Source organism: Artibeus jamaicensis, unplaced genomic scaffold, assembly GCF_021234435.1.
Source record: "Artibeus jamaicensis isolate MK-2021 breed Jamaican fruit bat unplaced genomic scaffold, CSHL_Jam_final contig_444, whole genome shotgun sequence".
Taxonomy (NCBI): Eukaryota; Metazoa; Chordata; class Mammalia; order Chiroptera; family Phyllostomidae; genus Artibeus; species Artibeus jamaicensis.
The window spans coordinates 1889598-1913824 of record NW_026521831.1 but is presented as its reverse complement, the minus strand read 5'-3'; the positions used below and the strand labels follow the sequence as shown (position 1 = coordinate 1913824).

Genomic DNA, 24227 nt, shown 5'->3' with positions numbered 1-24227 from the left:
GCCCGGTGGCCTTCGGGACGAGCTTCCAGCAGCCCCCGCGGCCCGGAGTCCGTCCCTTCTCCTTCGGCTCGGCGGGCCCGACGAGTCCCGAGGGGCTGTCGCGGGAGGTGAGTCCGGCGACGCGGCTGGCGTCCGCTTCCCCGCTGCCGCCGCCCCTCGTCTCAGCGACTCGGGGTCGCCCTGCCCGGCTCGCCCCCTTTCACGCTCTCGTCTTGCCCGTGCGGGTGGCCTAAGCTGAATGTCCGACCACGAAGCGCCCGCCTGGCAGACGCCGGCGGCCCGCGGAGCGCAGCAGCTGTCGCCCTCCCTCCTCGGCCCCCGCCCGGCGCGTCCCCGCTCGCCGGCTCCCCGGCTCCTCCCACGCCGCGCCCCCCATCCCAGCCTCCGAGCGCCCGGTCTCCGGACTGAGCCTGTGTGCGGTCCCCGGCTCTTCCAGCCCCCCGGGCTTCGCGCGCCCCCGGGCCTTGGCATGGACCCAGGGTGCTGAGGAAGTGCTCGTTCTCTAGGTCCTGCTTCAAGAACCCGGAGGCAGAATAGGTCGTACAGGCCAAAGAACGGGGCTCAGGTCTGTGCTCCGGGAAAGCGCTGCCACGGCTTTGAGAGTCCGTCCCACAGTCAGCGAACTGGAGGTGATGCTGATTTCTGCCTCTGTGTCCCGGGAAGGGTTAAGGGGGTCGTGTGGAGGGCCAAGTCCGTGCCGGCAAGCGCTGCCTTCCCACGAAGGACGGCTCTCCTGCTGTGGCTCTTCCCGGCTCTGCGCCTCCTCACTTTCCTCGCGGAGCTGCCGCCGTTTATTCTGTTCCACTTGTGGGCGTCGTGTGGGCGCACACCTGCCTGTGTGCTGGAGTGACCCGCTTCCCCGGGGTGGACTTCTTGGCCAAGGCCCTGGAAACTTTTAAGGGAAGGAGTCCTGGGAAATTCCCAGACCCAGACCCCACCACGGGCCCTGGTCTCCAGGGGCACCTGGTTCCCTGAGCTGCAAAGCTTCTCTGCTTGCACCCACCCAGTGAGCACGCACCTTGTTAAAACTCTGACCTTGCTGGGTTTTGCAACCGGACTTGCATCCCGTGTTTGTTTCTTCAGCAGGTAGTTATTTGGGGTCCACTGAATGCCAGCCACCGACCCAGGCTCTGGGGTGCTGGGTGGACCGGACAGACCCAGTCCTTTCTGCAGGCAGGAGAACTTGGAGGGGGGCGGGTGGACCGGTTAAGGATGTCCTCCACTGGAGGAGCCACCAGGAGGTAGACTGTTAGGTTTCAGTTGTTGTGCAACCACGTTGTCTCCTGGTAGAAAGTTGGCCTGGCCGGGTTTGCCATCTTCTCTTAGAGAAGCCGCGTTTGGAGATGGAGGCAGGTGCCACTTCTTCACAGAAGCCTCTGTGTAGCTGGACAGAACAGTGGCTGGGGCTCCGGTGGGGGTGGGGGAGAAGGAGGCGATGCCTCAGGTGGCAGCAGGTTGACCTGGGAGAGAGAGGAGCAGATCAGGTGTCCAGGGGTTTGTGGGCGGTGTCGGGGCCTGGCTGGGGACTGGCCGCCAGGGGGTCGTGAGCTGCTGTTCAGAGTGCGGTCCCCCGTGAGTGGCTGCCGAATTGGGCCTGGACAGGAGACTAGTGAATGTTTGCACACGGGTGGCAGTGGCTGTGGCAGGGCAGTCTCCTCTCTTGGGCTGTTGCACTGGGGGAATCCTGGCAGTGTTTTGAGAGAGAAGATAATTAAACAAAACGCACGGAGCATCGGTTGCACCGCAATGTCTGTTGGTCTTTGGAGCCCGTGGAGTGTACAGACTAGGAGGACGTGAGTAAAGGCACGAGGGCGCCCAGGAGCAGCACCGTGCAGAACAAAGGCCAGCACGTGTCCGTGTTCAAGGGCATCTGTGCAGGCTTCCTGTGGAGAGCTTGTCCTCACGGGCGTGCAGGGTGGGGAGGCCTGGTGGGCCCAAGGCTGGGCCCAGAGGCTGGCGGGCCCCCACAGTGCTGAGTGGGGCGTGCGGAGGAAGGAAGTGGCCTGGAAGGAAGCGTGATGTGGAGCATCAGCTGGCACCGACCCGGAGGTGACCCAGTCCCACCTGGAAGAGACATGACTGCTTCAGTCTCATTAGGTTCAGCCATACGGTTTTCACACTTAAATATACCGTAGGTGTTGTGGCCAGACTTCAAAAATAGACAGCACCACCGAGTGCTAAACATTGCTTCCTGGAGGTTTTGGAGGGAGTCCTCGAACCACTTCAGCCAAGGGAACAATTTAGACTGGAGGTTAGGAGTCTTAGCTCCGCCTCCGAAACAGCGCCTACCTTGGTGGCTCAGGGCCCTATGTGTCTGCGTGGCGGGTGTCCCCACCTCTGCGTGTGGGAGTGATGGCACAGGGAGGCTGGGGCTCCTGACCGGAGGAGGAGGGGTGTGTGTGGGGCTCCGTTGGTGAGGAAGGAGGCGCCGTGCACCGCAGCGATTGGGGCAAGGAGTTCCCATGTCCGGGGGAGGGAGGCGAGGCCACCTACGTCGGGGTGTTTTGTGAGGGTTTCGTGGCAGTACGCCAAGGACAGCTGCTGTTGAGGAAGGGTGGGAGCTGTCACCACTGTCCCTGTCATTGCTGTCCCCTCTGGCCTAGTGCCCTGTGCCTTTAAGTGATCTGCATGCTTTCCCCAGGTGTCTGCCAGGGCCCTTCCCACCAGAGTCGGCCTCTTTTGACTTCTGGGTCCTGTGGGTCTCACCCACCCCTTGGAGTAGGTGCCCAGCCAAGGCTTGGTCTCGTTTTTAAAAGTTTTTATTTCTTTATTTTTATAGGAAGGGGAAAAAAGGGAGAAAGAGACCCAAAGAAACATCCATATGTGGCTGCCTCTTGTGCAACTCCCACTGGGGACCTGGCCCCCAACCCAGACATGTGCTGTGACTGGGAATCAAACTGGTGACCCTTTGGTTCTTGGGCCGGCACTCAGCCCGCTGAGCCACACCAGCCACAGTGGCTTGGTTTTGCTTTAAAAAAGTTACAAACTAACACTGTGCTGCTGTGTGGACAGGGCCAGCATTCACCATCCTGATTTCTGTCACACTGGGTACCTGAAACTGTGTGACCTTGGGCACATTTCGGAAAAACTCCCGGAGTCTCAGCATTTGCTAAGAGGGTGGTCAGTGCTCTAACAGCCACGGGGGCGGGGCTTGTCAGGAGTACCCGGGGCAGTCCTGCCCGCCGTCCCCTCACCCGCCTGGGCTGGGTGCTGTGACTCTCAGGCCACAGAGGAATCAGAAAACACTCGAGAACCTGGATGGGCCCACAGGTCCAGGGCTTCTGTCCCAGCATCGAACTGGGGCCAAACCAGAGAGAAGACGCTGCTTTGCTGGCTTCCCTTCTTGCCGCGAATTCCTTCCTCAGAGTCTTCCTTTTCCGTAGCGTGTTCGTTTGGTCAGTACACGCTTCCTGAGCGCCTCCCGTGCACCCGGCCCTCTGGCAGGTGCTCCCGGGGGCACCGCAGGCCGGGGTGAGGCGGGGTCAGGCAGAATGACAGAGAGGGGGGGTGTGGGGAGAGCGGGTGAGGGGGTGTGGCGGGGTGCCCAGCGGGGGAGGGAGGCACTTTGGGGTGGTGATGTGTGGCCTTGTGGAGGAGGGGACGGTCCGGCAGGACCTCGTGCTGAGAAGAAGCAACAGCGGAGTGAGAAGGAACCTTCCAGGTGGGGGCGTGGCCGACGCAAGGGTCTCTGGGTGAGTTTCCAAAGAAGGGGGCTTGGAAGTCAGTCAGTCAGTCCGTAGAAACAGACCACCCACAAACAGACTGTAAACCCAGCATCCCAGGAAGGCTGTACTAGAGGGGGTTCAAAAACCTCTGTGGACCTAAAGGGCTGAAGTGCCCCCAGGTCTAAGCAGGTACAGCGCGCCCACCTGCAGCTGTTGTCTGTGTGTCAGAGCCGAGACCGTGACCATGGAAAGGGCCCAGGACTTGGAGGGGCAGACCTAAGCTCACATGTCAGCCTCATGGTCTTCGGTACCTTCATCTAACAGTGGGGGACGATGCCCCCCACCCTGTACGGGAGGGTAAGGGTTAAATGAGGGACCGAGCACCTGTAAGTTATGACTTCCTGTGGGAGGATCCAGTGTCTACTGAGCAAAGCCTTGAACCCAAGGAGCTGAGAGGTGCGGGTCTCAGGAGCCGAGCAGAGGTGTGTGCACCTGAGGCCCTGAGTGCTGAGGGGGCTGCGGGGCGCAGCTGGGAACCCTCGCAGCCTAGCGCCCTTGTGCCCCTGGGGCCGGTTTGCTGCTCTCCTAGGACCAAGTGTCCTCCCTGGCCGCGTCACAGTCGGGGCTGTTCCAGCGAAGCCTTCCCTACCCTCGGATCCACACTGCTGTCCCTCCTCATCGAGACCCACAGAGTCACACCTCGTCCCATGCGAGTTGAAGATGTTCAGTGTCTTTGCCTCCCTGGCTAGCTGACGAGATACTTGAGGATGAGAACTATCTCTTACTGTTCCTTCCACCCCTCTGTAGTATTTATCACAATATAAATTACAGGGACCGGTACTTAGGCAAGCGCATTTTGAATTAAAATGCTCAAAAAGAAGGTGACCCCAAGGACAGCTGGTTTTTGCCTCTGTTTAATTAAGGTCCAGCTGTAGTTGTTACCCACCCGAAAGTTCCCCGTCCCCTGTTGGAGACGACTTCTCTTTGGCACGACTGGACGTGAAAGCATGACCGTGCCTTGTTCTCTGGCCCCCAGGTCTCCCCAGATGCTGAGTCAGCGCTCCGCGCCCTCCCAGAAGACCGTCGCTGGGCGCCCTGGCCATGGCGTCCGCAGCAGCGCCGGTCACGTTCAGGGAGTTCTGCCCCCTGTACTACCTCCTCAGCGCCATCCCCTCGAAGGTCCAGAAGGGCTTCCGCTCGGTGGCGGTCTACCTGACGGCCCTGGACGCCAGCGGGGACTACATCGCCGTGGGCAGCAGCACCGGCATGCTCTACCTGTACTGCCGGCGCCTCGGCCGGATGAGGAGGTACAGCTTCGAGGTGAGCCCGCTGCCCTCGGAGCCCGGCTGCTGTTTGCCGTGCTCGTGGGTTCCAGCGTGGGACCATTTACTGCCGCTTTGCTAGAGTGTGGCCTTAGAGTCTCACCCAAACGGTACTTTAAAGCCGTCTCTAACCGGGGTGGAATATAGATAAAAACACTGGCGTTTCTAACTTTCTTTTCCTGCCTTCAGAAATCCAGCATCACTGAGTGTGGTGCGAGAGCATTTCCTTGTTGCACACTCAGCCGGGGAGTCTGGGAGAGGGTGTTCTTTTTGAGTGTGTTTCTCACATCGCCTTGACAGGTGGCCTTGAACACCTGTAGTTGCTCTGGTGAGCTTGTCACGAATCAAGGACCCATGTCGGTGTCTCAGAGTCGCCTGGCCGCCAGGGCCGGTGCACCGTGCACAAGGTCGCTTCCGAGAGCACTGGCTGTCGCAGGTCGGCCGGCCTGCGGTGTGTTGCTGCCCTTGCGGTCTCCGTGTTGTGTCGGTTGGGTGCACAAGTGTCACGGACGCCCCTGAATACACCCATTGCGTTGGTGTCCCCGGCTGTTTCGTGACAGAGACTCAAAGGCGACCCAGTCTCGGCTCCTACCTCGTGGCCTCATGAGGCTCCACTCTGTGCTCAGTGGGCTTTCACAGACCGAGACGAGGCTGTCGTGTTTAAGAAATGTTTCCAAATACCTGTGTTTTTATCAGTATTCAACTTCTTGAAGTCTTAATTTAAACAGGTAGTTTTTCCCGAGCCTCTGTACTCAGTTTAAAATGACAAAAATGCTCCGCGTGCTGTAGTGCTTTCTGTACGCCAGGCGTCAGGTAGCCTTTGGCGTGGGACCCGTTTCATCGGCACAGCTCTGCGAGGCGCGTGTTTCTGTCCCCACTTTACCAGTGAGACAGTTGAGACACAGGGTGGCTAAGGGACAGCCCAAGGTCAGGAGTTAGTGAACGATGGCACCATTGTCTGAACCTGGGCAGATCAGCTCCAGAGTTTATATTAATATTTTTATATAAAAATTAAAACTACACTGTTTCTTTTCTTTGATTAATGGGCTTATGGATTTGATTGATCAGATTTCCCAAACCTTTAAGACCATTACATAATTCATCTTTACAACCGTAGTTATTTTTTTACTATAATTTTTAAAATATATACTTTATTGATTATGCCCTTACAGTTGTCCTATTCCCCCCTTCATTCCCCTCCCCCTGCACACCCTCTCCCTCACCGTTCCCCCTTTAGTTTATGCCCACGTGTCTCAAGTTCTTTAGACTCTACATTTCCCACACTACTCTTGCCCTCCCCCCTGTCTATTTTCTACCTACCGTCTATGCTACTTATTTTCTGTGCCTTCTCCCCCCTTCTCCTCCCCCCACTCTCCTGTTGCTAACCCTCCATGTGATCTTCATTTCTATGGTTCTGCTCCAGATCTAGCTGTCTTCTTAGTTTGCTTTTGTTTTAGGTGTGGTTAATAACTATGATTTTGCTGTCCTTTCACTGTTCATCTTTTTTATCTTCTTTTTCTTAGACAAGTCCCTTTAACATTTCATATAATAAGGGCTTGGTCATGATGAACTCCTTGAATTTGATCTTATCTGAGAAGCACTTTATCTGCCCTTCCATTCTAAATGGAAGCTTTGCTGGATAGAGCAATCTTGGATGTAGGTCTTTGGATTTCATGACTTGGAATACTTCTTTCCAGCCCCTTCTTGCCTGTAAGGTCTCTTTTGAGAAATCAGCTGACAGTCTGATGGGGACTCCTTTGTAGGTGACTGTCCCCTTAGCTCTTGCTGCTTCTAGGATTCTCTCCTTCATTTGAATCTTGGCTACTGTAATGATGATGTGCCTTGGTGTGTTCCTTCTTGGGTCCAACTTCTTTGGGACTCTCTGAGCTTCCTGGATTTCCTGGAAGTCTATTTCCTTTGCCAGATTGGGGAAGTTCTGCTTTATTATGTGTTCAAATAAGTTTTCCACTTGTGGCTGTTTCTCTTCCCCTTCTGGTACCCCTATAATTCGGATGTTGGAACGTTTAAAGATGTCCTGGAGGTTCCTAAGCCTCTCCTCATTTTTTTGAATTTTTGTTTCTTCATTCTTTTCTGTTTGGTTGTTTTTTTCTTCCTTCTGATCTACTCCGTTGATTTGAGTCCCAGTTTTCTTTCCATCACTGTTGGTTTTCTGTGCATTTCCCTTCATTTTCCTTAGTTTAGCCTTCGTATGTTCATCTAATTAGTGAGTAAAATCAGCCAGTTCTGCGAGCATCCTGATCACCAGGGTTTTGAACTGTGAATCTGAGAGGTTGGCTAACTCTTGGTCGCTTAGAGTTATTGGCTCTGGGGCTTTGAGCTGTTCTTCTGGAGCCATAATGTTCTGGTCTGTTCACGCCTGTTCCGTATGCGCGGCAGAGCCCTAGGTGTTCACCAGGGTTCTCCCTCTCTTTCTGTTTCCCTTCCCCTCTCTTTAAAAATAAGTAAATCAAATCTTTAAAAATATGTATGTGTTTGACAGGCAGCAAAAATTGAAAGACACATGTGCAGTCGAGGTTTTAGTGTGTACAGATGTAGTAATGTATGAGAGAGCTTCAGCAAAGCAGAGGAGAGTGAGGGGCCTACGTGGTGGTAAGGTCTCTACATGCTACTCGGAAAGGTGCTGTTGTCATCCCTAGGGCCGCCACCGAGACACCCTGTGCAATGGGGTGCCGGAAGAATGACTCCGGGTATGTCAAAAAGGAACTTTTACAAGAGTACACACAACTCACAGGAAAGTGAGAACGGGGCAGCAGAAGAAGGAAAAACAGAAGGAACAAGCGGAAAACAAATGCAGTGATCGATTTAAATCAGAACGTACCCAATTATGTTTAATGGAAACTTCCTCACGTGTCCGCTAAAAGACAGAAATTTTGGAAATGAGAAACATCATGAAACAACTGTTTCCCGTAAGAAAATCATTTAAAAATAAATGGTGTAAGAAGGTAAAAAGTCAGAAGACGGTAAAGGACACACCGTGTAAACGCCGATGAAAAGGGGCCTGGGACGGCTGTTAATGTCGGAGCTGCCTCAGCAGGGAGTGACTGGGGAGTCCGACAGGCCTGCGCGGTGGTGAGAGGGGCAGTTGGCCGGGAAGACGCGGCAGTCCCACACATGTCCCGAGTGACACGTGTTCGTGTCCTCGGCACCAGAGCTTCGTGGCACACGGAGCAAAGCTGACAGAACTGAAGGAAGGACGGAGAAGCCCACGGTTGTAGCTGGAGACTTCAGCACCCCTTCCTCGGGAGTGGAAGTGGTGCAGAGAAGACCCACCAGGATGCAGAGCTGAGCAGCGCAGTCAGCCACCACGATCCACTCGCTGTTTTCAACGCTGCACCGGACGACGGCTGAGTACCCACTCCTTACAGGTGGACATGGGGCATCCACCAAGACAGACCAGATTCTGGGGCGCAAAGCACACCTCAGTGAATTTAAGTTACAGCAGGCTTTCCAGGGGCCTGCGTGTCACCTCATCTGTTTTCTCACTTTTTAATTGAAGTATGGTTTACATTTAGTGTACTGATGTCACGTGCACAGCTCGATGGAGTTAATGTGTGTGCACCTGTGACATCATCCGATGAAGATACAGACGTTCCAGCAGCTCACAGACTCCCTGTGCCGCCTCCCAGTCCGCGCTCCTCCCCAGGGGGCCTGCTCTTCTGACTTGTGACTCTGTAGGGCGGTCGTCCGAGCCCCTCGGGGCTCAAGCCGCTACTGACTCGCGTTGGCGTCAGGCTTAGTCTCTTAGGGGTTTTAGGTGGTGGTTGTTCCAGAAAGTGTATCTGGGTAGAAAGCGGGCCTTACATGTGATCGATAGAGCCTAGCACATATTTATTTTTTTCCCAAGATTTTATTTATTTCGGAGAGGGGAGGGAGGGAGGGAGGGAGAGAAACATCAAGGTGTGGTTGCTTCTCATGCACCCCCTGCTGGGGACCTGGCCCACGACCCAGGCATGTGCCCTGACTGGGAATCGAACTAGCAACCCTTTGGTTTGCAGCCCACACTCAATCCACTGAGCCACACCAGCCAGGGCATGTGTTTTCAAAAATAATGCTTTTGGAAACTGTTTCTTTTCCTGTACAGATTAGTAGGAGAGGGCAGATGGAGACACAAGAAGCTCTTCCTAGTGGGTGCCAAAAGCACGGAGGAACGTTGTGAGAAGCTAATAATAAGCACAAAAATGTTACAAGCTTGTTAAACAGATGGCTGCGACATATGAATTCTGTCCAGAAGGTATCCAGCCATGTAATGTGAGAAATGGAGCGATTTATTGAAGAAAATACAAGATACAAGAAGCACTGTACACAGGACATGACACCTCAGTCCCCTCCAAAGGAGGCACCTTGGGACCTCACACAGTTCTCCCAGTCACCATCAGCTGCCTGCTTGTATTTTCCTGAATGTCATCAGTGGTCTGCAACCTCTTCCCTGTCAAAGGTGATTTTAGTTTTGGGAAAAGCCAGAAGTCGCAGGGGGCCAAGCTGAGCTGTAAGGGGGCTGAGTCGTCTGGGTGATTTGATGCTTCATCAGAAAACTACATGAGACCCGGTGCATGAGCGGGCGTATTGTCTGATGAGGCTGCCAGTCACCAGTTGCCCACAGCTGTGGCCTTTTGAATCATTGGGATGGTTTCCACGGAATAGTGTTCAGGCTTAAAGCAAAATTGGATGCAGATTCGTTGCTCTGCTCACTCAGTCGTTTTGAATGCAGTGGCCGCACAGTGCACATGCTCACTCAGTGCCATCTACTACCCCCACTGACTAGTCAGTGAAGTCGTCATTGTTCACGCATGAGCGTTCCAGTCCACTCTCCGTGGCTGCCAGGTTACATCCATGTCGTGCAGACTGTTCTCATTATATTAACAATGGCTGGGCTTTTTCTGGACAGACCTCGTACATAAGAATAGATGAGAAAGACGACTTGACCTGAGTTTCTAATTTCCTGTTTTGAAATCAAATGTATGGTCTATGATGTCTCTTGTCATCACTCCGTGGGTTGTTGAAATTTCGAGGCTTTGCCCTCAAATTCCTTGCTCCAGCCACAGCCATGCGGGTCCCCGTTTCGGCCGCTGTGCCACACCCGGGCGCCCATCTGTATTGTCTAGTGCACACTGTGTGCCAGGTCCAGGCGGGTCCTGGAGATGCAGGAGAGAGCTCAGCAGGCCGGGTCCCTGGCTGCGTGGGTCTGGGCCGCAGGAAGGGTGAGCAGGAGTGGGAGGAGGACCCGCAGGGCTGGTCCGGGGTTAGGAGACTTTATTTGTTTTCAGAGAGAAGGGAAGGGAGGAAGAAAGAGAGGAAGGGAAACATGGATGTGCGAAAGAGACATCGACCTGTTGCCTCACACGCCCCCAGCTGGGGACCTGGCCCGCAACCCAGGCCTGTGCCCTGACCGGGAATCGAACCTTTCGGTGCACAGGCCAGTGCCCAACCCACTGAGCCACACCAGCCGGGGCCTGGTCCAGTTTTAGTGGGAACTTCGGGGAAGGGCTTGCGGAGAAGTGACAGGCAAAGCCCTGGACAGGGAGCAGTGGGCCGTGCTGACGCGTCTGGTAGAAAACTTGTGCTTCACATGACTCACACCTAGTTTGTTTGTGCACCCAGCGTGTGTGCGTGTGTGTGGTACCTCGTGCGGTTGTATACTCTATATTAGGTTTTAGCTAGAGGGGAAGGCAGGGAGAGAGGGCAAGAAACATGGACGTGAGAGGGAGATGTCGATTGGTTGCCTCTGTACGCGCCCCAGGGGACTGAGCCTGCAATCTAGGCATGTGCCCTCACTGGGAATTGAACCGGCGACCTGTTGGTTCGTGGGGCAGTGCCCAGCCCGCTGAGCCTCACTGGCCAGGGCTATAGTTAGTGTATTTTTAAAAGCAGTGTAGAAATGGGGGTGTTTGTCTCACAGCATCAGCCAGAGGCGCGTTTCCTAGTGCTCCCTCCATCTTTCCCTGTGGAAGGAGCCCGAGGTCCGCCAGTTAGCAGCCCGAGATCCAAGTTCCGGGGTGTCGGCAGCACTGCAGTACGGCGTTGCGTTTCAACCTGGGTGCCGCGGTGCGCTGGCGGGCTACGAGAGTTTTCACAACGTGCAGTGCCTGACTTCGGTCAGCGGACTGACCTCTTGGATTGTCAAGTTTAAACAATGGCAACAGCCCTGAAAGGTGGCTGGTTCGAGTCCCAGTCAGAACCCCTGTGTGGGTTGCCGGTTCGGTCCCTGGCTAAGGAGTGTACAAGAGACAACTGATGGATGTTTCTCTCACATCAGTGTGTCTCTCCCTCTCTTTTTTCCTCCCTTCCCCTCTCTCTCTAAAAATAAAATCTTTTAGAAAATGACAGTAGCCAATACAACAATAGCTGTCTGGTGTGAATGAATCAAAATTGTACCTATTTTTTGGTCAGATTGGCAAAAACCACATTTTCGTTGTGCCGCACAATTCCCGTGATCAGTTTGTGTGCGGAGGAGGAGGAGGAGGCGGAAGACCGCTGCGGGGCTGCCTCCCTTCCCTCGTTGCTGGGAATGGAGCTTTCGAGTGTTTTTACAGCGACCCACGGTAAAAATTATGTTCTATTAGATGTCCATTCTCCCTAAGTTGACCTGAGTTCAATTTAATTCCAACAAGGTTTTCTTAATGGCAGTGGACAGGCTGATGTAAAATGTGTATGAAATTGTAATGAGTCCAGAAGAGCCCAGGTGCTGGTGGAGGAAGAAGGACGAGGTGGCAGCAGCTGCTCTCAGGAATCGGGCGGTGTGGGGTCGACGAGGACAGACAGGCAGGGCATCGGGACAGAGCGGGGAAGCCAAAAGAGCCCCACGTCTGTGTGAACACTTGGGTACCTGCAAAGGCGTGTGTCCAGCCAGTGGTGAGGGGCGGCAGGGCTGGAACTCGGAGAAATAAGACTGGAGCCCGGCCTCGCGGCACGTGGGGCGCTCGCGGCACGTGGGGCGCTCCTCCCTCTCGGGGCCTGGGGCCCCGCCCCTTTGCAAGTTGACCGCGGAGACCTCCAGGGCACTGGGCTGCTCCGTGGAGGGAAGGGAAACACTCCAACCACTACAGCAGATGCCTTTGCTTGACTTGCAGGTTGTTGGAAAGTTGTATCACTGTTGTAGCTTTCAATTGTGGTTCTTGGTTAGTAAAAGAAAGAAAATAGTGAAACGGTTCTTAAAACCTAGTGAACTCCAGTCACCCTAAACATTTCACAGTGTCTGACCTGTCGGTGGTTTGACGGGCTGCGTGCGTGCCTTGCCGCCCAGGGAGGCTCCTGAACAGAGAGTGTCTGGCCTCGGTTCCCACGGTCCTGTGGCCGAGAGCATGTCCCCACACACTTCCGTCGGGGCACGAGGGAAAGCCACCTGCCGGGATTCCGAGGAGCCGTCCTGACGGTGGCACGGGAGTCTGGGAAGCCATCCCCTGCTCCTTTCCGATCACACTCGTCCTGAGAGTTTTGATTACTGGGTTTCTGTTGCGGAAGTGAAGTTGCCACAGTCAGGCAACGTGAAGTGCCCCGAGGAAGCTGGAAATGAGGGAGCCCGAAGACAACCAGACAGACAGCGTCCTGACAGACGGGAGAGCGGCTCCCAGGCCAGAATAGACTGATCTGTCCCCTTCCCCAGAGGAAGCGGGGAAGCGGGCCTAGTTCCCTGCGCAGCTGGTGCGGGGGGGCGCCTCGGCGCGCTGGCTCCGCTGCCCCCCCCTCCCGTCCCCTCAGAAATTGCTCCCTGCCCGGCAAGCAGCTTTTGGACTGACTCCGCTCCCAGGTGCGTCCGTCGAGGGGGAGGAACACAGAACTCACCTCCACGAGCATCTGGTTTCTTGGGCCGCCCGCTCACTGCGATAACCAAAAACAAGTCGGCTTTGTGGCTCAGACTGACGCCAAAGAGATCGAGTATCTGGGACAGGAAGGCTGGGGACGCACCTCCAGGTGCCACCTCCCCGCTGTGACTGTGTCTGGCACACCTGCGCCCTCGCGTCGTGTAAGGATGCACACGCATGTGGTAAAGCTCTGAACGGGCCAAGGCCTTGTGATCAATCCCAGTTTCCAGGCAGTGACGTTGGTGGCTGGGTGCGAGTCAGGGAAGGTGCGCCCAGGGTTCAGAGCTGCTCTGGGTGCCCCATTTCCCACGCTGGGTAGGGCCTCATGGGGCTCGTTTAGGATAATGCTTTAGCCTGTTGTATGCAGTTGCGACATGGTAAATCGCCACGCCTGCCCTCCCCTCTTCTGCACCTGTCGGAGTAGACCCTGTCCTTCCGTGGCCACCTGCACGTGCGTGCCAGTGCCCGCAGTGCCTGTCCATGTCGACGGGCCTGGCTCCTTGTCCCAGGCCATGAGAGCCCCTGGAAGCAGCCCCCACACCAAGCAGAGCAAGCTGTCGGCGTGCACTCAGCTGCTGACCCCACCTCGCTGCCCGCCTCACTGGCCCTGGCTGCCGTTGATGTCGGTGAGGCCCGTCCGTACTTGCAGGCTTGCATAGAAAATAGCAGTGGCCTGGCGTTTTAACGGAGTGAGTGCAGTGGGACTCCCCTCTTTAAACTAAAAGGACAGCTAGATCAGGAGTGGAAACATAGAAATGAAGATCTAAGGAGGGTTAGCAACAGGGGAGTGGGAGGAGGAGAAGGGGGGAGAAGGTACAGAAAATAAGTAGCATAGACAGTAGATAGAAAATAGAAGGGGGGGGCAAGAATAGCATGGGAAATATAGAATCTAAAGAACTTGAGACACATGGACATAAACTAAAGGGGGGGTAATGGTGGGGATGGGGGGTAGGGTGGAGGGGAATGAAAGGGAATAGAACAACTGTAACAGCATAATCAATAAAAAAATTAAAAATAAATAAAAAATAAACAGTGTATTAGATGCAGGATGGCCTTTGTGAACTAAGAGCACTGCTCAAAGGGATATCAAGAGCAGGTTTCAGCCTTGAGTGTTTGGCTGTCCCAAGGGCTGCTTTGTGTGCCCTGCCTCAGTCACAGAAAGCTGGGCCACGTATTTGATCTCTTCAAATCGAAGGCACGTTCGTCAGTGTCTTTTTACTGTGTCGCTGGCCAAGGACCTGATCTCAATCACTGTCCTGTGGCGGGGACCGTAGCTGGCGGGCGCTCAGCCCACCACTGTGCTTGTTTGGGACCACCCTTCCTACTTCCGCCCCTGGCCAGTGCCCGAGGGCCAGTGGGACCCCAGGCAGACAGACGCACGCCTGCGAAACAGGACACTCCTCTGACAGGTGGCTTCGGCTCAGGTGTCCCCGTTGACGTGGCCAGAACTTCCACAAAGAGCACGCAGCGGGAGACTGGCCTTCCCGGCCCTCCTTCCTGCCGTCCCCTCCCGCTGTCCCCTCCCTCCTGCAGACCGTGCCTGTGGCCTGGCCCCGCTCCCGCCCCTCCAGCCGGTGTTTGCCCCGTCCCCGTCTCACATGCCTGCGCCAGGTCAGGGCCTGCTTCCCAGTGGGCACAACTTGAGGACTTCTGCAGCCTCGCTGCCGTGTCCGCTGCTCATCCCGCCGGGTGCCGCAGGAGGGTGTGGACGTCACCGGCCCAGAGTGTGTGCTCACTTCTCTCAGGTCCCGGAACGTTTGTTTCAGGGACCTTTGTGGTTGTGGTCCACTGCCCGCGATGGAAAATCCCCCGTCCTAACGAGGCCCCCGTCCCAGGGCACTAAGCGCTGTCGCGGGGCCTCGTGCATGTGCGCCGTGGCCTCTGCCACAGACACCTGCGTGTGGCGGGCGGCACGTGGGCCATGCGCACTCAGCCTCTGGTGGTGACGTAACTGCTCCTGCCTGTTCGTAACCCAAGTTCTCGTGGCGCCTGTTCTCCGTTCTTCCAGACCTGCTTTCGTGCCCGTTTTCCCCTCTGTCTGAGGTGGGCAGCCTGACGCCGGCTCTGCTTCTTCACCCCGTGTGACAAGCTCTGCCTTCTAGTGGCCGTTCACGTTTAACGTCATCGTTGACCCGATTGGGCTTCAGTCCAGGTTTCTCGGCCGTGACGCTGTTGGCGTTACGGTGTGAGGACATGGCCCCATGTTGTGGGTGTGCTGCCGCTCCCCTGGCTTCTGCCTCCTGGGCAGCGGCAGTGCCTCCCCAGCTGCAGCCGCCTCCAGGCCCGGCCCGAAGGTCCAGCGGTGGGGGCGGGACTGCCCCCGGTTGAGAACAGTCGGCTGGGTCTGCCGCCTCGGTCCCACTTTTCTACTTATCCCATTTATTTTTATACCTTGCTTTCTTTTCTTTTGCTCTGCCTTTTAGATTACTTTTTCATATTTCATTTCATGTACACTGTGTGTTACTAAGCACTATGGGTTTTTTCAGCATTTTCCCTAGGGTTTGCAGTATGTGTCCCTTAACTTACCTTGGTTGTGAAATACTGAGAAAAAAATGTACACAGCATCCGGCACAAATAACGCCCCCCCTCCCCCTTGTATTGCAGACTCTTTCATTACAAAATCATAGTGTGTATTCTGTAACATAAGAACATCACACTCAAATGCACCGTGTGGCCTTTTGGGTGAAGTGCTCCATTAAAACTGCACATCCTGACACGCCAGTATTACCCTGCCGACCGCACTCCCGTGGGCCTTCCCCCGCCGGGCCCGGTGCATGTCCGTCTCTGTCGCTGGTCCCTGGCTCAGGGCTCCTAACCCCCCTACAGCCCTAAGAGACGAGAGCACTAGGAGTGACTCCTTTCCCAACACTTGGTCTTCGACCCCAGTCCCGACCCAGGGCTCCGGGAAGCCTCCCGAGTCCCCGAGGAACAGGAGCACCGGGGCACCTACGTTCTGTGGAGCAGGCCCGAGCGGGCTCCTGGACGAGGGCTGGTCACCAGAAGGACGGAGCCACGGTGGACGCTTGGAAGGGAGCGTTGCCCTGGGGTCTCTGAGCCTCTCTAGCAAAGCAGTGGAACTGGGGGTGGAGGCGGCACCCCCCGGGGGACCGAGCCCCTGTCCCGAGGGGCCAGGGGCTCTCTCCAGGTGGCCCGTGTCAGGACTGAGTTAACAGTAGGGCATCGGCTGCTGTCGGGGACTTGCTTGCTGTCGTGGGGCACCCATCTGGTGACCAGAAGTGTCAGGAACGAAGCTCTCTGTGCCGAGATGCAGACTCGCAGGTGGCGAGTGGGCTGTCCCTTCCCACCAGTCTGCTGTCGGGCACTCGGCCATGGCCCAGGGGACGCGACAGCGGCACGGCAACTTCACCTCCGTCACGTTTCTGTTGCCAGCGCTCAGAAAGACCGGTTGTGGTGCCCTGTTCTGTGATGTCCCCAGGTGCTCTCCACGGAGGACCCCGGCTGCCTGTGGGCGGAGCTTCGCCTCTTCCAGTCCATGTGCCTTCAGCTCCTCAGTGGGGCCTGCGCGGCCAGTGCTCAGGGTCCGTCCCCAGTGCGAGCTGCCTTCACTGCAGCTCTGGCTGTGGCTTCCACTAGGTGCTTCTTGTTTCTGCTCCCAGTTTCTGAGAGTTTTTACTGTGAGTGGGAATGGAAGCTTGTCAGATACTTTCTGAGTCTGTTGAGACTATAAGATTTTTCTTCTGTGTTCCATTAACATGTTATTATACGCGTTGAATTTTGGTTGTTAATCCAGCCATGCACCACTGCTGTGAACCTCGCCCTCATGTGGGTTTTTTCCCCAAGATCTTTATTTCTTTATTTTCAGAGAAGGGAAGGGAGGGAGAAAGAGAAACATCGATGTGTGGTTGCCTCTCACATGCCCCCTACTGGGGACCTGGCCCACAACCCAGGCGTGTGCCCTGACTGGGAATCGAACCAGTGACCCTTGGGGTTCACAGCCTGGCACTCAATCCACTGAGCCACACCAGCCAAGTGTATTGATAATATGACGTGACCAGTCTCTGTTATGTTATATTATCCTTTTTATAAGTCTTGCTGTATTCACTTTAGTAACATTTTGTTAAGGTTTCGTGTTCATGAGAATATTGATCTGTACAGTTGACCCTCAAACAACATGGGTCTGAACCTCATGGGTCCACTTATAGGCAGAATTTTCTTCCAAAAAATATGTATAGCACTGTGAATGTATTTTCTCTTATGATTTTCTTAATAACATTTTCTCTCCTTTAGCTTACTTTATCGTCAGAATACAGTATATAATTCGTATAACGTACAATATGTAACTGTTTATTAATTGGAAAGGCTTCTAGTCAACAGTAGGCTGTTAGTAGTTATGTTTGGGGGAGTCGAAGTTATGTATGGATTTCTGTCTGCACCTCCAACCTCCGCGTTGTCCGGGGGTCAGCTGCAGTTCGCAGTTTCCTTACGGCGTCTCTGGCCCTTCTCACCACACAGGTAACCGTCTAGTGTGGTAGTTACACTTTTGCTGCTCAGGCGGGACGTCGTTACCGTACTTGCAGCCGTTGTTCCCGTCCCCTGCACTTCTGCAGCTTCTTCTCTCGTCGTCCCCCTTGCCCCTCAGTTCTTCCCTTCGCGGCCGTTTTCCTTCTTTCTGGAGCACGACCTTCAGGGGTTCCCGTGGCGAGGTCTTTCGGGGGTAAGCACTCCGGGGTTTTTTGTTGTTCGACTGGCTCTGTCTTCGAGTTTTGTGGCAGGTGTACCCGCGGGCCAGCAGCTTGTTTCTCTCAGCCCCTTTGAAGATGGTATTTCGCTGCGTTCTGGACTGCACTGCTGCTATCAAGAACTCTGTTTCTTAATGGTTGTCCTGTTTGCTTATTTGCCTTTCTGTGACATACCCCCATCTTGTCATTGTCTTTGGGGTGTTACCGTCTCACTACCAGGAGTGTTCGTGTGTGCGCTTTCACACATCTTGTCCAGGCCGTGCCCCCGAGGACGCAGGCCTGGTGTTGGTCTGGGACCACTGCGAGCCCACGTTTCTGCCGCCCGGCCGCGCTCTGTCCTCTGCCTCCTCGCGCGTGTCTCTCTCTCCGCGTCTGCGTCGCGGGCGTCTGTCACCCAGTTCAGTCCGTCCTCCGGCTGCGACTGACCTGTTGGACCCGCCACGGCAGCTCCCAGTTCTTTCGGTTGCTTTTCATTTCTCTCTGACTGCTTCTGGTGGCAGCTTGCTCTGCGCTTTGTTTCCTTTTATATTTCTTTAAACATTAATAAGCACATTTGTTTTCTGCATCTCTCCAACCTAAATGGAGCGCTTGAGTGGGGGTGAGGGGTCGTGCTAGGCCATTATCGCTTTTCCTAATTGATTCCCCTTCCCGGCCCCTGACGTGTGCGGATGCCGAGGGGCCGGCCCAGGACTGCCTCCCACCGGTGGGGCTAGTTCGCTCAGCCAGGTGCCCGGGGTGCTCCTCACATGGAAGCCTGTCCGTCACATCGCCTGGCCCGGAGCTGCGTCTGAGTGGAGGGACAGTGCCCGTCCTGACACTGAGCAGGGCGGGCTTGGGACCGCAGACCCTTAGGAGGAGTCTGCCTTTGTTCACTCCCCTCAGTGCCAAAAGCAAAAAAGAAAACCGGGTTTTAACAGGTTTGTCTTCCTGGATTGTGTGCATTTTTCTCGGCAATATGCACAGGCTACAGCCCGATGAAGTTTTCCAGTCCCCTGGCCAGGCTCTCCGTTCCGGGAGCGGCCGCTCACAGGTGCTGTTTCCGGTGCTTCCCCAGGGGAGAGCGGAGTCCATCACTGCGGTGAAGCTGCTGAGCTGCTTCGACGACCTGGTGGCCGCAGGCACCGCCTCCGGGAGGGTGGCCGTTTTCCAGCTGGTGTCGGCACTGCCCGGGAGGAACAAGCAGGTCAGCATCGGTCCCCTGCTGCGGCCGCGCTTCCCCTGGGCTCCGAAGGGAGAGACCCTCATCTGCCTGGAAGATAAAAGTTCAGAAAAGCTGAGCATGGTGTTCTTCTTAGTCGGGTGGCATTCTCGTTCCCGGTAGGACACTTGGCAAGAAGCACATGCGGGCGATTTAACTTCCGCTCCGTGTTCGCTGGCCGTCCCCTGGGTTTGGCAGGAAACAGGCAGATGGCACCCAGCCCCTTCCTGCGGGAACAGGAGGCTCCGCCCCCTGTCCGCACGGCGCCTGTCACAGTGCCTTCTCTTCCGTCCTGTGCTTTGTCGCTGCTGCACAGCTGCGTAGGTTTGACGTCGCCGGCATCCACAGAAGCAGCATCACAGCGCTGGCCTGGAGCCCCAACGGCATGAAGCTGTTCTCTGGGGACGGCAGAGGGAAGGTCGTCTACTCTTCTCTGGACCTGGACCAGGTAAAGTAGAACATTGCTGATGCTCTGAAATGATATTTGTAATTGTATCTTCAGTGACTCAGGCTTGTATTCTTCATCGACCCGTTATAATCTCAGTTGTTTCTTGTAACGTGTTCTCTCCAGGGCTTTTCTAATGTTTCATAAGCTTCGACTTCTGTGATTAAAGAGTGGCCTTTGTTTCTCTTGGGGTGTTCGCTGTTTTCATTCTCCTGGTGCCTCTTCTTCTGCTTTGAAGGGAAGTCCCTGTCACTGCTCATTTGTTGAAGGGCTTGTAGGAGCGGAGCGACGCTCTTCTGAGCCAGAACGGTGGATGGAGCTCAGTGCTCTCGGTGGGCTGGCAGCCAGCCCCTCGCCCACCTCACCTGTGTGCGATGGCCCCGTGTGCAAGCAAGTGGCCGGTGGGGGCGTTCGGTGGCAGCACCCGCCCAGGCCCACCCCCGTGTTGCTGTTCTGTTGAACAGAGCGCCCTGGGCTGTATGTTCTCCCCGTCAGTGCAGGGAAGAGGCCGCTTTAGGAGGCGCGGTCTTAGGCCCCGGTCACAAGTGGCTGGCCCCGGCAGAGCAAAACTGCAGACTGAGCTGCGGCCCCAAAGCCATCCCCGTTGCACGAGTGGCCTCGTGCCGCCTGTGCCGGCTAGACCGAACTCCTCAGTGGCGTGGCCTTTTGAGTTCGTATCGGTGGCCTTCATTCCAGCACATGTGGTTTCGTTTGAGTTACATCGACTGTGTGCCCTGTGTTAGACGTCAGAACTAAGTCCTGGCTGCTGTGGCTCAGCAGATTGAGTACTGGCGTGTGAACCAAAGGGTCACCAGTTCAGTTCCCAGTCAGGGCTCGTGCCTGGGTTGTGCACCAGGTCCCCAGCAGGGGACGTGCGAGAGGCAACCACACATCGATGTTTCTCTCCTTCTCTCCTTCCCTTCTCCTCTAAAGATAAATTAATAAAACATTATTTAAAAACCTTTAAGAAATTTAAAAATATTTATTAATTTTATCTTGAAATAATTACCCTATTGTATGTTAGCATGAGTAAGAGTGGCATTGCCTTGCGTTTCTGTCAGCTCCTCTCGCGTCTGGGCTGGTGGAGGGCACCTGGCCTCTGTCCCGAGTGCGCGGTGCCGGTGGGGGACGAGAGGAGCCTGGCCCCGCTCAGGCAGAGCCTCTCGGAGAGTCGTGGGTCCTCGCCTTCAGTTCTCTCCCCAGGTGACTCATGGCAGTGTCTGTAAAGGTCGGTCACACGTGGACTGAAACCACAGGGACGCACTTCCCGTGCTCTGCCGCCATGAAGCCCACAGCCCGTTTGCGCTCACACTGGCTCCTTGGCCTGACATGCGGTGGCCGCTTGGAGCAGGCTGGCCCACCGGGCGAGGCCGAGTTGTGGGTGCTGACGCACTCAGCTGCACAGTGCGGAAGGGAGCGCCTTGGTCAGCATCGCCGTCGTTCTGGTCAGAAGAGTCTTTGGTGACTGGGCACCTCCCAGGCTCACCAGGGTGGAGTCACGGTTTCAGCTCTGACCTTCATTGGAAAACTTGAACTTTATTACCAGCTGCAGACTCCGTCACTTGCCCGTGAGGAACTGGCTCCCTTTGTTCTTCCCGACACCTGTCCGTCCAACGCCCGGAGCTGGAGCAGTGCCAGCACTCCAGGGGAGGAGTGTCTGATGGCCGCTCCACCGGCAGCGCCAGCGCCCCCTCGGGCACTTGCTGCTCAACAGGACGAGCCCTTCCGTGTGCAGTGGCCAGCGCACGGCAACACGTGCCCGAGGGCTGGGGTCCTGGGACACTGTCCTCTCTCCGCATCAGAAGCACCGTCCTTGAAATGAGTGTTTTTGCTGCGAGTGCGTGGTGGGGGCCCAGTGAGACCGGTGGAGTTGGGTTTGCAGCTCAGCGGGCCCACCCCCGCGGCTCCCGGGGCTCCCCCCCCCAGGCCCGCGCGCGGCTCCTACGCCATCAGTGCCAGTGTCCCCTCCGAATGAGGCTGATGCAGCCTCGGACCAAGGTGAAAGTCGTTTGGACCTCACAGACCCCGTGGATAGGGCCCTGGGGACGCTCAGGGAGTGGGGTTGGGGTCCGCGCTTGGAGAACCGCCGCTCTGTGGGGGATGTTCTGTGTCGGGCCGAGGGCCCGCCCTCGGGTGGGGGGAGCAGCACGGAGGGCGCTGTGCATGCCGGAAGCAGTGTCCTAGGCAGGCTGGTCGTGTTCCCCTGCTTTGTGGAGGCTCTGATCATTTTCTTAAGAGACACAACTGCTCTGTGAGATATGTAAAAAAGAGAAAAAGGTATGGGAGGATGCATGTTTTTGCAAAATTCAGTACAGTAAATTTCACTGCATTCATTACAAGGTAAGCCAAAAACTAAAAAGCTACGGCTTGCATAACTGCCAATGTGGGCAGGGAATTTGCCTGAAAAACCCGCGATGTTTGAGAGGAGCAGAGTTGCTGTCTTCATCCTCGGGGCCGTGAGAGCTGTGTGTCTGTTTGCAGGGGCGGGCTGTGCGCCTGGACTTCCCCAGCAGGCCCCACCCCTGCTCGCTCTCCCCCTGCAAGGCTGCCTTTCTCAACTGGAGGAGCTGGTTCCGGGGAAGAGCGACCCCGCAAGTAGAGCGGCAACGCCGAGCAGTGGGGTTTGTGCTGGCAGCAAAGTGCCTTCTGGACTTCCACTTCCCTTCTTCGCTGTATTTAGTGCCGTTTTCATTTCAATTTCCGCCTGTTTTCTTGGACCCTTCCAGTTGACAGGAATGAAATGTCCCCAGAGCTGCTTTGTGGGAGGAAAGCGTGAGGTGAGCTTAGCTGGTCGTTTTCACGGTCACTCCGTAGAAAGCCCAGGGGCTCCTGCATGACAGGAAGTGTGTGCGGGTCCTTGTGAGTGCCCCCACCCCCACGCGTCTGCCAAGGACACTGGGAATGGAGCCCGGCCACCTTCCGTCACACTTCTGTTACCGCTCTCACTAGCGAGGACTTCTCCAGCCAGTCCCAGGGCAGGGGCTGACGCCGAATCTGAGGAGAGTCAGGGCGTGCATTTGAAGGGGGACTTGACCGACATAAACTCGACGGAGGGGTGTGCGCTGGTCCCGGAAGAGGCCGGTGGAGGCGTGCTCACCTCCGCCTCGGGTGACGGGACTGCCTCCCGCAGGGCGCCTGCAGCTCCCACCTGGTGCTGGAAGAGCCGTCCTCAGTTGTGCAGCTGGACTACAGCCAGAAGGTGCTGCTGGTGTCCACCTTGCAGCGAAGCCTGCTGTTCCACACTGAAGAGCAGTCCGTCCAGCAGGTTGGGGCCCAGCCAAGGAAAAGGTAAGGGCTCCAGTGTTCCAGCTGGGCGGCGGCTGGGGTTACAGTTTTTCTACGCTTCCAGTCTGCTGCATGCAGCCCACAGCGGCTCGGAGCCTGGGGTTCCCGGCAGGTCCGCAGCCTGTTCCTCTGCGGTACAGCCACTTGGCCACAAGTACCAGGGTCTTCAGGGCAGGGAGGGTTCCAGGCTGAGAGATTGTCCCTCTTTGGGCCTGACGGGTTGGGCCAAGTCCGCCTGCCGGCCACGTGGGCAGAGACGGCGGCAGCACATGGGTAGCTCACGTTCGTGGTCCCACCCGGAGACTCCTGGGCAGGACTGTGTGCGGCATGAGCATTGGTGGGGAGCGAGGAGGAGGGCGCACGGAGGGGAGCGGGGGTGGGTGGGTGGGAGCTGGAGGAGTCAGAGCACTGGCTGGGCTGGAGGGTGCGCAGAGCAGACAGCAGGCTGGCCTGAAAACGCCGTGGCCTGGCAGGTGCTGAGGAGGCCCGCGAGGCTGGCGGTGCCAGTGGGAGACGGCAGCTGAGGCCAGCCGGGTGTGGTCCTGTGTGAGCGCCCATCGCCACCAAAGGGGACCCTGCGGCGTGGGCCCTGGTCTCCCTCGGCCGGTGTCCGCCACACCTGGTGTCCCGCCCGGCCTTGTCTGACAGTGTCTCGCTACGCTGTGACTTTTTGGAAGGCAGGTGGAGTGTGAAGACGTACCGGCCATTGCCTTTCACCTGGGCCTGGTTCCCCGCAGTCTTTATCTTCACACCTGGCCTTCTGGGCTCTGCGGGAACCTGCCACCCTTCTGTGAGCCTCGCCTGGCGTGTCTGTGGTCAGGTCCTGGCATGGCGGTGCCCAGTGTTCCGAGTGTGCCGTGCACCAGGACACAGAAACAAATCAGAGCGTCCCCTTCGAGAGGGGGGATGACACCGAGTGTGTGCTGTTTGGATCACGCTTAGGAGGGCGTCAGCCCCCACCCTCAGACGTGGTGGCTCACTGGACTCTGTCGGGTGAATGCCCACTGAGGATGGGGACAGGTCTGTGCCTCCGGTGAGATGCATGTTCTTGGGCTGCGGTAAACGTCGTGGGCAGCCAGGCAGGGTGAAGCATGCAGGGGGCTTCTCTGAGAGGCATGTCTGAGACGCTTCCCTGAAGCGTGGGCAGAGCACTCTGGTCTCAGGGAACGACGGAAGCCAAGGCCTGGGACCAGGCCAGGACTCGGAGTGTTTGCGGACGCAGAAGGGGGCCAGGGGCTGTGGAGACATGGGACGGGACAGGCGGGGCGATGGGGGGCTCAGTGGTGGCAGGTGGTCACGGCGGCCTCTCTGATCAAGCCTGCACCTCCTCAGGTTGGACAGAACATTCACGTCACTCCCAGAAGCCTCCAGCCCAGCCTTCACTCTCCACTGTGTTTCTGTGTCGTTACTTTACGGCAGCGTCTGCCCCACACCCACTGCCGTGTCTCCCGCAGGCCCAGCAGCCGGGTGTCCCGTATCGACAGAGCCACCCAGTGGGTGCTGGGGGTGCGGTGTGGGGCCTGCGCCCCGGGCAGAGCTGGTGTCAAGTTCTGGGACAGTGTCACCACCGTGCCCCTTGCATGGTTTTGGGTGTCTGGCTGTGGAGATGCTCGTCACGGCTTTGGCCTGCTCCCTGCACCCACGGCAGACTCTCATCCTCACTTACTGGCCTCTGTGGCACTGCAGATTATACATAAAATTAGAAAACACTATTTTAGGACTAGAGTTTGTTAACCAGAAAGCACTCCCTTCGCATTGACAGGCTCACGAAGGGAGTCAGGTTACTTTCTGC

The 24227-nt window shown here is 56.5% G+C and overlaps 1 protein-coding gene across 3 annotated transcripts in view; it reads left to right on the top strand.

Moving 5' to 3' along the window:
• Positions 1 to 18: 18 nt before the first annotated feature.
• TECPR2 (tectonin beta-propeller repeat containing 2) overlaps positions 19 to 24227 on the top strand; it is a 78183-nt gene continuing 53974 nt past the window's right edge. For 2 of the 3 annotated variants that reach the window (XM_053666085.1, XM_053666083.1), the window contains exons 1-5: positions 19 to 107; positions 4702 to 4985; positions 18562 to 18690; positions 19022 to 19153; positions 22281 to 22438. In XM_053666085.1, coding sequence (XP_053522060.1) covers positions 4767 to 4985; positions 18562 to 18690; positions 19022 to 19153; positions 22281 to 22438 — 638 coding nt within the window. In that variant the 5' untranslated portion in view covers positions 19 to 107; positions 4702 to 4766. Of the gene's footprint in view, positions 108 to 506; positions 630 to 4701; positions 4986 to 18561; positions 18691 to 19021; positions 19154 to 22280; positions 22439 to 24227 lie in introns of all 3 variants that reach the window. The other variant, XM_053666084.1, reaches the window with a different exon arrangement.